This window comes from Meles meles, chromosome 6 (assembly GCF_922984935.1).
Source record: "Meles meles chromosome 6, mMelMel3.1 paternal haplotype, whole genome shotgun sequence".
NCBI classification, from domain to species: Eukaryota; Metazoa; Chordata; class Mammalia; order Carnivora; family Mustelidae; genus Meles; species Meles meles.
In genome coordinates this window covers 117,289,010-117,306,350 of record NC_060071.1, presented here as the reverse complement: position 1 = coordinate 117,306,350, position 17,341 = coordinate 117,289,010, and the positions used below count along the sequence as shown (strand labels likewise).

At 32.9% G+C, this 17,341-nt stretch overlaps 1 protein-coding gene across 12 annotated transcripts in view; it reads right to left on the bottom strand.

The window, feature by feature from the left end:
* The window catches only part of GPHN (gephyrin), a 650,480-nt gene that overhangs the window by 318,469 nt on the left and 314,670 nt on the right, over positions 1–17,341 (bottom strand). For 8 of the 12 annotated variants that reach the window (XM_046008589.1, XM_046008590.1, XM_046008593.1 and 5 more), the window contains exon 5: positions 9,658–9,696. The exons of the other annotated variants lie outside the window; for them this stretch is intronic. In XM_046008589.1, the coding sequence (XP_045864545.1) occupies positions 9,658–9,696 (39 nt within the window). The remainder of the gene's footprint in view (positions 1–9,657; positions 9,697–17,341) is intronic. 12 annotated transcript variants of the gene reach the window in all.

Sequence of the window (17,341 nt, the reverse complement as noted above, 5' to 3'; positions counted from 1 at the left end):
GTGCAATAAATTTTAGCCTCAGAAAGTCATGTTTCTTTCTACCTTTGTCTGCCAATAGGTACTCAGCATCTTTTGTTTGAATATTTCAATAGCCTCCTGATTAATGTTAATAGCCAAGTTTATTCCCATTCAACCCATCCTCTATTTTGCTGCCAAAATGGTCTCACTACATTCGTTGCTATTTAACATCTTTCAAAAAAGTCTTTATTTTTTAATAGAAAAAAACCCAAAGGCCTTTTATATGACATGGAGTGTCCATCATTTGGCCTTACCTACCTCCACGCTCTCTCTTGCCAGTTTGCCTTCAAAACCCGTTCTGCAGCCAAACTGATCTATTGGCAGACTTAGGATTTCAGCAATTGTTTCTTTAATACATATTGGCATATTCATACAATGGATTACTGTGTGCAGTGATAATGAACGAAGAACTACATGCAACAAATCAATTTAGAAACATAATTTTGGCAAAAGAATCCAGACACAACAGATTACACAGTGTAAGATTTCATTTGTATAAAGTTTACTAAAAAACAAAAGTAATCAATGATGCTAAAAGTCAAAACTTATACTTTTGAGGGTTAGGCTATTACTGAAAGGGACACAGAGGGGGCATAATCTGGGATGCTGATAATCTGGTTTCTTGATCTTCATGCTGGTCACACATGTATGTTCATTTTTTGAAAATCCATTGAGTTGTAACTACGCTATTTGTGTGCTTTTTTTAAAACTTAAAGTAAAAGGTAAACAACAACAATAATAGTAACAACAATAATAACAGTTCCAATATCACTTCTTTGAAAATGTCACTAACTCCCCAGGTGAACTTTATTCTGCTCCTAATATATCACATACACACCATTACTATACTGATGATCATGTTATAGTTTATTTATCAAATTCCTTCCATTTCCTAACCATAATGTAACTTCCCTGAGTGCTATGATCATAACTTTCTATCCATGTGTCCCCAGCCCCAAACACTGTGCCTGGCAGTTAGTAAGTACTTAATAATACTATGTAAATGAGGATTTCTCAATTTCTGCACTATTACATTTTGGGCCAGAAAATTCTCTGTTGTAAGCAATGTTCAGTGCATTGCAGGATGTTTACCAGCATCCCTGGCCTCTATTCATCTAATGTCAGTAGCATCCCTTCATGTAAATGAGGATTTCTCAATTTCTGCACTAGTACATTTTGGGCCAAAAAATTCTCTGTTGTAAGCAATGTTCAGTGCATTGCAGGATGTTTACCAGCATCCCTAGCCTCTATTCATCTAATGTCAGTAGCATCCCTTCAGTTCTGACAACCAAAATGTCACTAGGCATTGCCAAATGTTTCTCAGGGTCCAAAAAAATCCCCAGGTTGAGACTCACTTATATAAATAAATGTTTCTGTGGAAAAATTCAAGCCAGGTGTTAAACAATTCACTTACTAAAAAACTTGGGGCATGAAGTGATTTGCATGTTAGGGGCAACTAAAAAAAACAAAACAAAACAAAACGCTATTTTGAACAATGGAGGGGAATTACGCTCTACCTGCCTGAAAAAGTGTATGAAATGCCTTAAGCATCTAGATAATGTGGTAATTCACATTAATTGCACGCTAGAATACTATTTCTTTTGGAATTTCCATTAAGAAAAATGAGTTTGCCAAGGAAAAAAAATTGTATAAATAGGAGTTTGTTTTTTTTTAAAGTGACTCCTACAGTAGCTATGTATTTTCAGTGTCCTAATCATAAATTTTTGCAAGATTTATAGCTATGAATGGACAATTAATTCTAGAATATTAAGGTTCCATAATTTTCTATCCATAAAGTATTTAACATGAACATTCCATAAAAAAAGAGTAGTTAGAAAATAAACTATTGTGCATCAGCTATGGAAAAAAAGAAAACTTCACAAAGGGCATAACTAGCTTGTTAGAAAATAATATGTTTGTAGTTTATTAACTGCATGCCTTTGTTTTTGGCCTGACTTCTGCTGTAAGAGGGTAAGAAAGGAAATAATTGAGTATTATTATGTGAGTGGAGTTTGAGAAAAGAGAAAATAAACCGGTTTATATTTGTGTCAAAATGATATAGTTAAGACATAAATCTCATTCTGTAAAAATTATTTCCTGCCAAGCACTTTCTTAGACTTCTCGTTGTAACTAGAATCAGTTTTTAAGAATAGGTTATTGAGGGGTGCCTGGGTGGCTCAGTGGATTAAAGCCTCTGCCTTTAGCTCAGGTCATGATCCCAGGGTCCTGGGATTGAGCCCCACATCAGGCTCTCTGCTCGGCGGGGAGCCTGCTTCCTCCTCTCTCTCTGACTGCCTCTCTGCCTACTTGTGATCTCTGTCTGTCAAATAAATAAATAAAATCTTAAAAAAAAAAAAAAGAACAGGTTATTGAGCCAAAAGAAAACAAAGAAAATGGGCAATTTATAAAAGAAAAAAAAAAAAAACAAGACAAACACAAGTGTTTAATCTCACTATTAATCTACAATATGCCAATGAAGACATATAATTTTTATCTATCAAATTGTTAAGATTAAAGATGATATTGAATGTTCAGTTCCATAAATTGAGAGTATGAATATATAAATATGTACATATATTCAAGAGGGCAATTTGGCAGTATGCATTATGAGACTTAATTTTTAATCAGTTATTCTATTTTAAGGAAATATTTCTTAAGTGATAATCAGATATGTTTTTGACAATTTATATAAAAAGAATGTTTATGAGGGTTTTGAAGGGTCAGGGGTGGGAGGTTGGGGGAACAGGTGGTGGGTGATGGGGAGGGCACGTTTTGCATGGAGCACTGGGTGTTGTGCAAAAAGAATGAATACTGTTATGCTGAAAAAATTAATAAAAAGGGGGAAAAAAAAAAAGAATGTTTATGATAGGAAATAAGAAAGAGCCTAAATGGTTCAAACAGGGAACTTAAATTAGTCATAACTTGTTTACACTCTGTAGGGATTGACATCACCCCCCCTTTTGGTAGAAAAGTTATTAATGGAAAGAAGCTTAATTTATATAAAAAGGAGAGTGTTAAAAAGCAAGGGTTGTGCAGTCAAGACCACCTACCTAGTTGAAATTCAAATTCTGTTACCTTCTACTAGCTCTGTGATCTGGGTTATTTCATGATTTAATCTTTCTAAAACTAATTTTATTAAGTGGTACCCATGTAGGTTTGTTATGATTAAATAAGATATTATATAAAGTATATAAAGTGCCTATCACAAAGTTTGGCACACAGTAACTGTAAATTTTAGTAGATATGGTAACACAGTCGGGATGTTATTAAGAAACCCAAGATATAAACCTATATCTATGATGAGTACCCAGTGTGAAGACTAATCACTTTGTCCTAGGCAATAATTAGGTGCCAAGATTATTCATGATTTTTATTTACTTCATTTTGCTTCCTATGTTTCTAAATTCTTTTTTTGGAAAAAACAGGATAATCAGAAATCTATATTCAGGAAAAAATAGGTGTTGTTTCTTTTAATGTTATTAATAAAAGCCAAGATAAATATTTAAAAATCTTCACCTTTTCTTTTTCATAAATGACCATATACTTTTCTTATCTTTAATCTCATCTTTAATACTTTAAATATCATGTCACAATAAAAAGGTCACCATTTTATGCTCTTATTGAATACTTACCACATGCAAAATACTATGTTATACTGTGTTCCTAATATTCTAACACTAACTGGGAGTTATGGAAATTTGAAGACAAATTTTCTCATTAATAAGATAGGAGTTCTCTGCAGATGGTTTTAAGTTTTAAGTTTTATTTTTTATTTTTATTTATATTTTAAAGATTTTATTTATTTATTTGACACAGAGAAATAGAGCAAGCAAGGGGAGCTGTAGGCAGAGAGAGAGGGAGAAGCAGGCTTCCCACTGAGCAAAGAGCCTGATGTGGGGCTAGAGACCTTGGGATCATGACCTGAGCTGAAGGGAGACGCTAACCGACTGAGCAACCCAGGGGCCCCTTAAGTTTTATTTTTTAGTAACTAACCATAATGAGAAGATATCTAAAAAGGCTTTTTATCTTTACCTCCTCACAAGATCAATCTTAATTTTGGCCAGAAGGCATTGAGTTGAGAACGAGAAAATATAAATTTAACTTCTGAGAGATTTTTTTTCTTTCAGAATATTTGCTTAAGATATCTACATTGGGATTATTACCTTTAACTGCAAAGTAAATACGTATCTACTAGTATAATATGGCTAGGGACAAACCAAAGAAATATTGATTCCTGAACATCTAAGATGTTTTTATACTGCTGACATGAATAGAACATAATCTCTATTTCTTCATAAAGACAAAATATTCTAAGAAATCTAAAATGTGTTCGGAGATAAACACAACATGTTTGGGATGGCTTGTATTTTGTAAATTTTCAAATATCCAACTAGTGATCTATTCAAGTACCAATTTTGATATTCATGAAATTAAATATTATTAAATATACATAAAGAATCTTTGTATCAAATAGTTGCCATAGATGAGGCAATGAACTCTCAATGATCTTTCTCACTCCACTGGACCTCTGTGCCAAAGGTGCAATATATTAATTTTTGCTAGCAACACTGAAATATTTGACAGTGGGATAGCAAAGAGAAGAGAAAGACATTAGGGGATGTAGAGACTATTAGTGTCTGCTGTTGTCACTATCTATATAAGGAATAAAACAACCTCCCCAAAATGTATATCTTCCTCTGCAAGATCCTGAATACATCCCACTTTTTTTCAGGAAAGAATGACAACTTGTTTGTTAGGTGTAGTTGCCTACAAAGAATCTCCTGATATCAAGGAAATTTAGGGGATTTTCTCGTTATTAAATGTAAAAAAGATTTGAGTCCTAATAAGGGTGTGGTAGGGAAATCGCCTTTTCAAGTTAACTTTCACAAAAAAGAAACACATTATATAACTATTTTCAGTTTAGCTTTCCTTCAAATAAAAACAGGATCACAAGAAAAGGAAAAGTATATTTATTACTAATAAAACGAGTTTAATAAAATGTTCTTTATATTTTTCTTTATCCCAGATCTTACACCTTACCATAAAATTTCTATGTAATCTTTAGTTTGCATAAAAATGTTTTCTAGAATAAATACAAGTGAAACAATATCTTTTAAAATTATTCACTTTCTTAAGTAAACAAGTTAAATCTGGATATAATTTCTATTTTGGTGCTTCTCTCCTGACATGAGAACTTTGATCTTCCTTCAGCTGTGCTGATAAAATAAATACTTTTAGTAGGACATCAGGAGATGGGAGGAAAAAATAGGTTACTAAAACTTAAGTATAGCACTTTAAAGAGATTCCTTTAAAGCAATCATTGTGAATTAGTGAGCAATGTGAATAAGCCTACTGCTCTCAAGTTTGATGGCACCCATCAGTATGGGGAGGACAAATAAATTCCTAATTCAAATGGCTAACTGACTTCATAATAAAAACCAATGAATATGACTGAAACTTCTGACACCAGGAATTCCAGCAAGTTTTAGTTAGCAGTGAGAATAAATTAAATTCCCAAACATTTTCAATATTGGTATATAGTTACACACCCAAGATAAGAATACCCCATTGTGTTTGCAATAACATTCAAGAACAACCGCCTGAACATTAGTTATCAATTTTTCTCTGGCCATTCTCTACTCTTCCACTATAAAATTAATAACATTGGGTTTAGATAATGCTGTTTATTAACAACTACCAATGGAATCACTAATTGTTACTGAATGCTCCAGGTTTTAAAATTAGAGATTCTTATTGGCATTAGACTATTACCAGAATCCTTCAGTTGTAATGAGGCATTAATTATAGAAGATATTCTTATTCCTGAATTACTGAAGCTTAGAAGAAGTGAAAGGATTTCCTTATACAAAATTACTCTGCCTTGAACATTTTCTCTGAAGAACTAGAAGAAAATAACAAAATTTTGAAATATTAGAAGCACTTTTTTGTTGTTGTCGTTAAATGTCTTTTTCCCTCTTTTGGAATGTAAGCTCCTTGAGAACACAGCCTTATCTTTGTGTTACATACTCCTAATAGATTACATAGCACAGACAAGCCTTTTTAAAATAGGTTCTGAGAGAATTATTGGAAGTAATGAATTAACTTCTCTCCTATGCATATGAAAGAGTACTAGTTTATGTATCACTCTTGGGAGAATTGAAAGTCCCTCAAATCATTTGCTTTTAATAGCTTAGATGAGAAACCCTGGCTGAAAAAAGCTAGACAAAGTATGTATAATTACCAAAAAATTGTTAACATGTGAAAACATTATCACTTAATGGATTGAAAGTTTTCTTCCCTAAATCATTTTTATTGCATATTTAACTACTTCAGTTTTAAACTCCTTGAAGACAAGGATCAGTTCTTTCCAACTTTCGTAACTCTTACAAGGTCTAGGACACTATGGTATAGAGTTCAATTTAACTCACATTGTATTTTACCAGTGGATTAAACACATACACATGCATACACACATTACCTAAACCATATCTCCATCCTGCTAAATCAGAATCTCGGGGGGTTTGGTCAAAGGAATCTTTTTAGCAAAATCTCTATAGGTAGAAAACTGGGTATCCAGAATTGAGTACCAGTGAATTTAAAATTAATTCCTCTTCCTATTGTTAGTTCCTCTAAATATAACCTAGCTGCCTCATCTCAATCCCATTATCTTCATTTAAAACTTGCCTTCAAATGTTTACTTCTTTAAAAGAGCATTATTCCATCTCAAAGACAGGCCATCATCTGTCCTTAAGTTGGTTTATTTTTTTAATTCAATGTCCTTCAGAATCATTTTGCTGTTCCGCAAATATCAGTTATCTGTCCAGTTTCATTCTCCCTTTCATTCTTAAAATGCAAGGTCTTCCAAATCTCACTTGGTCTTCTGTGTCTTCCCAAAAGTTTATAATTTCTTCTGCTCCTAATACACTAGCTTGGACTTAACCATCTTTCATATCTTTCATATTACTTACATAGTTCCCCTGAGGTCTTTAGTGTCTTAGACAAGAATATTAAAAGCTATGGAGTTTACTTCGAGGTAAATACCCAAAGAATGGAAAGAAAAACAGACCCTTGCACATCAAGAATATTAAAAGCTATGGAGTTTACTTCGAGGTAAATACCCAAAGAATGGAAAGAAAAACAGACCCTTGCACATCACTGCTAATGGCAGTATTATTCATAATAGCCCCAAAATGGAAACAACTTAAGTGCTGTCTATCAACAGAGAGATGGATAAATGAATTGTACTATATACATAAATGGAATATTAGTCTTTAAAAGGATGGGAATTCTGATATATGCTTCTATATGGATGAAATTTGAAAATACTATGTTAAGTGAAATAGTCAAACACACAAGGACAAAAATTATATGATCCTACATATATGGGGGCAAATCCTTGAATATGCAAATTCTGGGACAGCTACTAAATGAGAGGTTGCCTGGGGGGTGGGGAAAGAGGTTTGGGGAATTACTGTTTAATGGGTACAGAGTTTCTGTTTTGCAGGATGAAAAAGTTCTGGAAACAGATAGTGGTAATGGTTGTATATACTAATGCCACTGAATTGTACACCTAAAAGAGTTAAAACAGTAAATTTTATGTCATGTGTATTTTGCCACAATAAAAAAATTAAAAGCTACTGAAATGATTTTCTTGACTTTCCTACACCAGTCTTTTTTTTCATACTAATTTTATCTTTATTGTTAAAGGAAAAGGAAAAAAAAAAAGTCCATACCCCTTTTCTGTATTCCCTAAATTTATCACTCTTTTTAGCTTTTTCCCTTTCCTTTCCCATTTCATTTTTCATAAAAGTAAAATAAAATTTAATATGGATATCAGAATTTTCCACACTTCAAGCACAATGATGTTGTGGATACATACACACAAAGTACACTTCAAAACTAAACACGAAGAAAACCTCAAATCTACACACACACACACCACTTTCAATCTCCTTAGACTCTTAAAATTGTTTGCAAAATTCTTCTCCACTTCTTGTTCCTCATTTAAATATAAGTAAATAAGACATCAAACTTCAAGCAAATAATTTTGCATTTCAAGTTCTTTTTAGATGTCAAGTACTTAGCAAATAATGAAAAATGTCAATTTAAAGTTTACCTACACACAAGACAATATAGTCTAAAAGGAGGGAAAGATAAATACATCAAAAGGATATCTAAAGAACTGATATTACATAAATTATGGGGTGGCTGAGAAATGATATTCTCAAAGGAAAAATGGAGCAGGGTGGAAAGCTACTTTAATCTAACCACAAAGAACTATAACTAAATTTATTATTTTTGGAGATGATACTTTAAGTTTTAAGAAATTCTTCCAGTCTTATTAAAAAGGATAAATTAATAGGAGTAACTAATCCTCATGAAGCCCTGGAACATGGAAAATAAATCAGGAAATAAATTTAATATATGGAAAATCATTGAAAGATCCCACATACAAGAAAATAAAGTACATAATATATGATGTGAGAGGTCAACTGAAGCAAAGATGATACATTATTTGAAAAAAATCTATTGCTAAATAAAAGGAATGTGGAGTTGTATAAAAAAGGAGAAAGGATGGGTGATAGTTTAAAAGTCAGTTTAGGAGTAAACTGTACTGGACTGTTAAAAAGTGAAGCATTTTCCTATTTCTAAGATATGTTTGGACAATATGTAGGCAACACTTTTCTTGGAAATAAAATCTGATCAGGGTTACAAGACAACAGAGGAATAACGCCAGTGATTTACCAGATGCAGAAAAGTATAAAGGAGGCAATATGAGCTGATCAGCAAGTTGCAAGGTTGAGTACAGAGGAGGTGAATGCAATGTCTCAGGTTAATTAATGGAGCAGCCATGTGCAGCAAATACGTAAAGGAGACAGTAGTCAAGCAAACTTAATTAGCAGTCCAACTTAGTGGCATAAGACAAGTGGAGATAGGTAGCAGAAGTGCTAAACAATATGAACCTACTTAAAATATTACAGGCATAGATTGGACAGGGCAAGATCAAGCAGGCAGATGGCATAGCACTTGGAAGGCCATGATACAGAATGGTAGGAGAGCAGATAAACAGTGCTGGGTAGTCTAAAATGCTAAAGTAGCAGATGGATATGGTAGTATCAGCTATTTGCTGATAGACAAAGTACCAGTAAGTGAAGAATGCAAATCATTCAGCAGATGCATAAAGTGGGGCAAAAAGTAGAGGCAAAAATCAAAGGCAGTCGAAGCAGTAAGACAGAACAGCAGAGAAGCAATGACAGATCATCAGAAGCAGTTGTGTAGGGTAAGAAATAGCTGTTAGCAGGGGAACAAAAACACCATTCAGGAAAAGATGAAATCGAGAATAAAGCAGTCTCCTGAATTGGGTTTCTTCCATCTAGGAAACAGTCATCAATAAACTGCATATGAGAATCCACAAGAGAATAGCACACAAATGGAAATAGCAGATGAATCTGAACTCTATTGCCCAGGGATACAGAATGATCCTAGAACACAGATACATAACAATCCACAAGGAAATTAAATGGATGGGGAAAATGGGTCCAAGCATTCTTTATGATGATAAAAAAAAAAAAACAAAAACCGAAACACTAAAAATTATTAATCTGGAAATGATTGGCTGGGATTGAAGTCTTCGCTTACCCCTTTCTGGAGCCCACAAAATGGGAATGTTGGGAATTTCTGCAGCAGAAAAACAGAAGAGAAAAGGGATTTCTGACTCCCAGTTTGAGGAAAGCAGGTCAAATTTAGGGCTGTATGAACTGGTTCAGGGAAATAAGAACCAGCCTGAACCTTCCCCATTCCTCAGAATCAAGCAATTTTTGAGGTTTGGGAAAGGTTTAGGAAGCCCTCACCCCGTCATTTCCCACAACCTCCCCTTTCACACTTACCTCCAGTGCAAACGTTTCCAGCAAGGAGGTACTTGGGAAAACTCACTCCTATGTTTATACCATGGCAAAATTTGAGGCTGGCCAACTAATAGTACTTCCTGTGTAGGTCAGGTTTCTGATTCAGTGGGATCCCTGCTATTTGTGAGTGAGCAGAGGGGATAAGTTACTAGAACTACCTACCTCTTTGAAAGTGGATGAGGAAAAAAAAGCAAGGGCAGTAATACCAATAAATAAGTAGTAATACTAGTAAATACCTTGGTGATCTCATCAATTGTCATGAATTTTAATTCCATGAAGATGCTGATGACTTTTTAAAAAGTATCTCCAGCCTAGACTTCTTTTCTGAGCTCCAAATGCATGTGTTTAATTGCCAATTTAACATCTCCATTTGGATATCTAAAAGCAGTTCATTTCTATGACCAAATTAAAACTGATCTTTCTCCTCAAACCTACCCTTCCCACAATCTTCTCCATTTCAGTAAATGATAACTCCATCGTTCCAATTGCCCAAATCAAAATCCTGGGTCTTGTACTTGACTTCTCTCTTTCTCTTATTTCACCTCTTACCTCTATCTTCAAAATATGTATATAAATAGTATATTTCTCACTACCTTCACCTCTATCATTGGCTTAAGTCACTATTATTTTTCACCTGGATTATTTCAATAGCTTCCTAAATTGTTTCCCTATTAAGATATAAGTCAAATCATGTAGTGCCTCTGTTCAAAACTCTCCATTATACTAAGGGTGGCATACAGGTTTTACATGATCCATGGCTCGTTCCATTTCCTTTATGTCTTTGCTCAAATGTCATCTTATCAATAAAGCCTTCCTTAACGGCCTTTTAAAAATTACAACTCTGCTTTCTGCCTACACTATCTATTCACTCTTCCTGGTTTATTTTTATCCACAGTACTTATCACCATCTCTAATACTATACATTTTACTTGTTTACTTATATTTTTGTCATCCACTAGAATGTAAATTTCATAAAGGCAGGGACTTTTGACTTCTTCGTTTATTGCTATATCCATAGCATCTTGAACAATGCCTGGCCTATATACAGCAGGCACTCAAGATGTATTTGACTCTATTAAGTGTTCATTTCTTGTGGTGCATCACCTTTCTCTGTCTTAAATTCTCAGAGCATTCTTCTAAAAGCCCACATGTTATGAGCCTTTGATTAACAGAGGATATACTAGTACACTATAAGGTAGGAATATTCTAAAATAGGGTTTGGCAAATCATAGCCAAGGGAACAATTCCTGCCTGCTGCCTGTTTTTTGCATCGCCTTCAATCTAAGAGTGATCTTTAAATTTGTAATGATTGGAAAAAACCAAAATACCATAGCATTTCATGACATGTGAAAATTATATGAAAACCGATTTCAGTATCCATATATACATTTTTATTGGGGCACAGTGTGGCTCATTCATTTATATCATCTTATGGTGGCTTTTGTGCCATAGGGCTGACAGAGTTAAATGCTTATGATAGCGAGTACAGAACCCACAAAGCCTGAAGTATTTATTGCCTGGACCTGTAAAGAATAAGTTTGCTGACTCCTGTCCAAAGATATTTTATACTTAGAAGGCAGAGAGTAATTACTAAAGTTTGAGCAATGCTAAACTAGAGCATTATTGTTAATAACATTGCTGCTTCTGCCCAAGACACCTAGGAGGGAAGACACATTTATACTAGGATTTGCTTTTAGTATCTATAAAAGTAGCCTTCTCATTCCTCTAAATGTTATACTGGTGGTGATATTCATTCATCTATTGATCCTATAAAAGCAGCCTTATCTTAAGGATAGGATATAGCATAGGTAAAGGTAAGTCTTAAAAATGGCAAAAGGAAGGGAATGAGAAAGTAAATAAGGCCCACAAACAGAGTTCATATCAAACCAATACCCTATTTAACATATCCTGTTTAACAGGAGTGGGAAACTGGCATGATGTGAATCTCTTTTGAACTTCATCAATGGGGTTATACTAAACTGACCTCATTATAATGTGGTCTCCTAAACAGCTATAGTCTTGAATCACCACAAGCAAGAGACACATTATAATAAGACTCTATTATATTTATACAATATTGAAAACTAACAGTTATTTTCTCATTGGTTTAAATGCCTATGTTTTATAGAAAGTATTTTAAAAACTTGCAAAATCCTATTCAAAATCACCTCATAATCACCTGACTTATCTTTCTTACATAAAGTTTCACCTTAAGGATTAAGACATACAAGTATATCATATACAACAATCACACTGATGGAAAGAGGTGGAGGTAAGAGGGAAACACTTACATCATCTCAATGACACCCAGCACCATAATGCTATCTTTAATCTTCATAAAGAAATATGATTTATGTTCTCTTGTGTCAATTGGTCCTTGTAGAACAATCAACTCCTTTCCCACAGCTATACCATTATATACTTTAGGTTCTATCCTACTGGATTTTTTTCCCTAGAGAAAATTCTTTCAATATTTATTCAACCATTATCTACTCATTTTTAAGCTAAAGCTCTATTTATATTGTAGGTAATAGTAGCAAATATTTATGTAGCAAGTATATACTTTTTTAGTATTACTTATGTTAATTCACACATAAGTGAATAACTATCATATGAGGTAAGTACTCTTACTCTTTCTATTTTACATACTAAAACTGAGGTACAGCAAGTTAAGTAAGTTGTATAAAGTCACTAGTAAAAGGAAGATCTAGGATTCAAATCCAAGTAGTCTGTGCTCTTAAACATTGTGTTATGCTGCCTCACAAATAGTTTATATGGGCAATACTAATTCTCTAGTAAGAGTTCTAAATAGATATAGAATTTAGCATAATAAGAGTATTTGTAATTATTTGTATGTTTACTGATAATGATCATCTTAAGAGCCCCTAAAAGGCCAGTACATATTCTGATGCAGAGTAGGCATACAATTAAGAAACATACTTAAGGGAATGAAGACAGTATTTTATATATGGGTTCTTCATATATGAAATTTTTGGTTTTGCCTTATGCTCAAAATTTTAAAATCTGACCTGAAGAAACAATGTAACTTTATTCTTACTATATGTAATAGGAGCCTTTCAACATAATAGTTTTAAAATCAATGTCACTTATTGCCCTAATTACTTTATCTAAATTATTGAATTTTGTACCTTTACCTCTCCCCTGGTACAATAATACGAAGGAGTCTTTCTTTTTAATGCATAAGTAAAACAGAGATTGAATATCATGGGAACACATTCTGTGTTTAACAGAAAAAAATGCATGTAAAAAAATACAAACGTAACTGGGCATAAGGGGTAAATGTAGTATTTATCTTCAAATATTAGGAGAACTATCATGTAAAAAAGAAATCTACATTCTTTTGTACAGTGCACAGAAAAAATTAGAACCATGGGGTAGAAATAATAAGGTGCCAGGTTTCAGTTTGATATGTTTGGACTTTCAAACAACAGAGTTGCAAAAACAACAAACTTCCAGATGGAAGATGTAGCAATTGAGATGTTCAGACAAAGGTTGGGAATGATGAAAAGGGTATGCTAGGACTTTGAATATAATGGCCTTTGAATTCTCTTCAAACTCTGAGATACCTTGATTTCTCTATTTTTTTACATAGCTTGTAATTTTATATAAAACACTAAGCTAATTTGAGACACATCACTGACACAATCTATGAAGGGAAAAATGTGTCCAAACAACAAATCAAAAAACTGGAACTTGATGCTTCACAGCAGTTTCAGTTTTATCTGCAAATAATGGCGTGGATATTCATTAGGTCTGTAGATTAAATCAGGACTTAAAAACAAAAAATATGGGATGCCGGGTGGCTCAGTTGGTTAAGCGGCTGCCTTCGGCTCAGGTCACGATCCTAGCATCCTGGTATAGAGTCCCATATCGGGCTCTTTGCTCGGCAGGGAGCCTGCTTCTCCCTCTGCCTACCTCTCTGCCTACTTGTGATCTTTCTCTCTCTGTCTCTCTCTCTCTGACAAATAAATAAATAAAATCTTAAAAAAACAAAAAACAAAAAATATTTTTTAAAAAATCTTCAAAAAGGATGAAGTTAGCCCTACTGAAGAATACGCTGATATGTATTTAAATAAATGACATCTCAAAAAGTATCTGGTTTTAAAGAGCCTTGATGGCGTGATTTTACTATGTGTACTGGTTTATAGTAGACTTAGAATTCTGGCTTCTAAGGAGTTTTGGAATGAGGACAGTTGCTTTTTTTTTTTTTTTTTAAATCTCTACAGATGGTGCTACTCTAGATGTTCTAAGAAAGAGATTAAAATAAGAGGTCTAGTTTATCCATCTTTCTATGTAAAATGAATCCTCTGCTCTAGCCAGGAAGATTTTCTTAATTTTATCTTTCTCTGTAGGCTGATCATACATTTCCCATTCTTTCTTATTCCCAGTAGTAATGTCCTTCGTCTTCTCTCCTAATCTGAATCCTATCTCTCTTCTTCAATTTTAACTTTATTACTACCTGCCCCAATTTTTTGCTGATTACTTTTTAAGTACTGATTAATTATAACTAAAATTAATTTTAGCTTTCTCTTACTCTTTCTCCTCAAAGAAATCTTTTGGCTGCACATTTCTGATATTGGGTTTATACTGTCTTGATTTGTGAGCTGACTGTTTTAGGAGTACATGTACTTCATAGTACTCACTCAGTGAAGCCCAAGGTGCTTGACAAATATTTGTTAAACTTAACAAAAACTATAATTGATGTTTTTAGCAATCTGGTAGCTCATAAATGTGCCTATACTCTAAGACATATGCTGTTTTTTAATGGATAATGCAAAATAATTATAAACCCCAGCTATAAAGTGGAATGTTAGGAAAAGCTACCCTGAATATCATATATCTCAGCTGATTCAAGCCATATTCCAAGAACTTTAAACTACAGAGGAATTACAGACTTAAAATACATAGGTTCAGGTAAGATATCAAGAGTTACTTGATGTAACTGCACTAATAAGCCTTATTCTTCGTATCATATACACTACAGAAACTCTTAATCTTTTTCCTTTGCCCCATGCCTGAAAGTAGTAGTAGGGAAATGTTGACTCACATCTTTATTTTTTAGATTATCCACAACGTACGTCAGTAGCTAACTAAGGATATCAGTGTATAAGGGTTAATAGCAGAACTATTTGGGGCTGCCACATCTAATTAGAGGTAATAGGTAACAGTAATTAAATGAGGAAGGAAAAGGTAAAGAAAAAAATGAACATTTACCAAACATCTACAAAGGTGCCAGGCATTATACCGGATTGCTTTATATGCATTATTGTCACTTACTCACTCACTTAGTTTGGATAACCTTGGGCAAGTTAATTAATTGATCTGTGTCTCAGTTTCTCCATCTTTAAAATAGATATAAAATTGTACCTTCCTCATATGGTTGTTCTGAAGACTAAATGAATTAACATATGCTTAAAACAGCTGCTGACACATAGTAAAGTGCTATATATGTGTTACTTATTATTACTGGCTATCCTTATAATCTCAATTGCTAGAAACAATAACCCTGAGAGATAGGCATCAGCTAATTTAGCAAATGAGAAATATGAAGTTGAAATAGGTTAAGTTGCCTTAATTTCATACTTAGTGGTAGAGTTGAGATTCAAATTCATGTCTGACTCTATATTGTTAGTGTTTCCACTATATCATATTGCATCTCACCATGTTTAGACAAAGGTAAGACATAGAAACATAGTTTTTATGTCCAGAACTATTTCATAAAAATTAAAGGAAAAACTTAAAATGGCATAAAATGTAACCTTATTTGACCATAGAATAGTGACATATTTTATTCAATCTAGTTTAAAATACTTCAATTACAAGGGTTTCTGATATCCTGGTTTTATCAATTTCATATTGTTGAGTTATCTTATTTATACAATTTAAGGACTCAAAATCCTAGTTTAATATGGTCATATTTAGCTCTAGCATGTATAACAGGTATTAGTAAAAATAAAATCCTAGTACTGTAAAATAAATATTTATAGAGTTCTAAAATATTAGCATCTGATATTTTTCCAGGGAAATAATCAAAGTTTCCTGAAGAATATTATATATACTTGAAAACAACTACATAATTTAAATGTCCTACGTTAGTGATTAAATTTTCTTTCAAAAACAGAAGTTGTTACATATGATGTTTTTCTATGCTTCTTCTATAATACAGAATTTTTCTGATTGTCAAAATGTCCATTGTTAACTTTTAGGTGAAGCTATTAAATGTTCTTACTGATTTTCACAAGTCACAAATTGAGAATCATTAAGTATAGTCAGTAACTCAGGTCAAGGATGTCTCCTACATTTTACTTATATAGTATTCTTACTTTTGAAGCATTATAATTTTGAAAGAAAAATGGCTAAAAATGACTACATAAAATGGCCCCTGACTTACAGTACACTCACACCTAAAATAATGAAATATATAATTGTGAAACATTGATTATAAAACAAATTTCACAAAATAAACAATTTTTCTTTGATTTGATATTTTTGTGAAAAAATTCTAATAAGCTAAGTGGAAAATATTTATAAAATGGTTTAAATAGTAATCTGTTTCAAAGAAATGTAAATATTATGGACTATAAACAGAATATGTCTTCCAGAATTCATAATCCTAGAAATCCATCCTTTGTACCAAATTTTGAATGTTCTACCCCATTTAGCATTGGTCATTTTGTTAGATGCCTCCACAGTTCCATAATGAACCTACTTCTGTGGTTACAACAGCAGAGTTAAATAGTTGCAACTAAAACTTTATAGCCTGCAAAGCAGAAAGTATTTACCATGTGATCTTTTGCAGAAAAAGTTTGTTGACCGTTGGTCTGTTGAATGATAATGTCATCTTTACTCACATTTTATTTTTAAACTCACATTTTTTATGGTCTTTTTAAAAATTGCCTTTTACTTTTTTTTCCTTTAGTAATCTGAAATGATGTTGGGTTTCATTTTTTAAATGCTTAATTTTAGAAGGAGCAAAGACAAAACACTTTTCTGCCATAATGAAGTGTATTGCCACGTTGTCTCCATAGACAATACAGCATAACAAAAGTAAAAGATCTCTCATTCTAAATTATATATAAAATTTTGAACTTCCAAAATTCATCAAACTAATGGATTTGTGATGCATTAAGTAAAATCTCACTCTTAAAAAATTTTTAAACTATTGTTCTTAGATACCTTCTAACAAAAGTGTCCTGATATAATTGGTCAGAATGAAATAATCGAAAGGAGAAATAGCAAAAATTTTAGGAAAATATAGATTTTGATATAAAAAAATATTCATTTAAAAGGAAAAGTTTTGGTTGCAACTCTTTAACTCTGCTGTTGTAGCCACAGGTATCACATACATGAATGACTGTAGCTCTGTTCCAATAAACTTCATTTAGGGAGACTGAAAT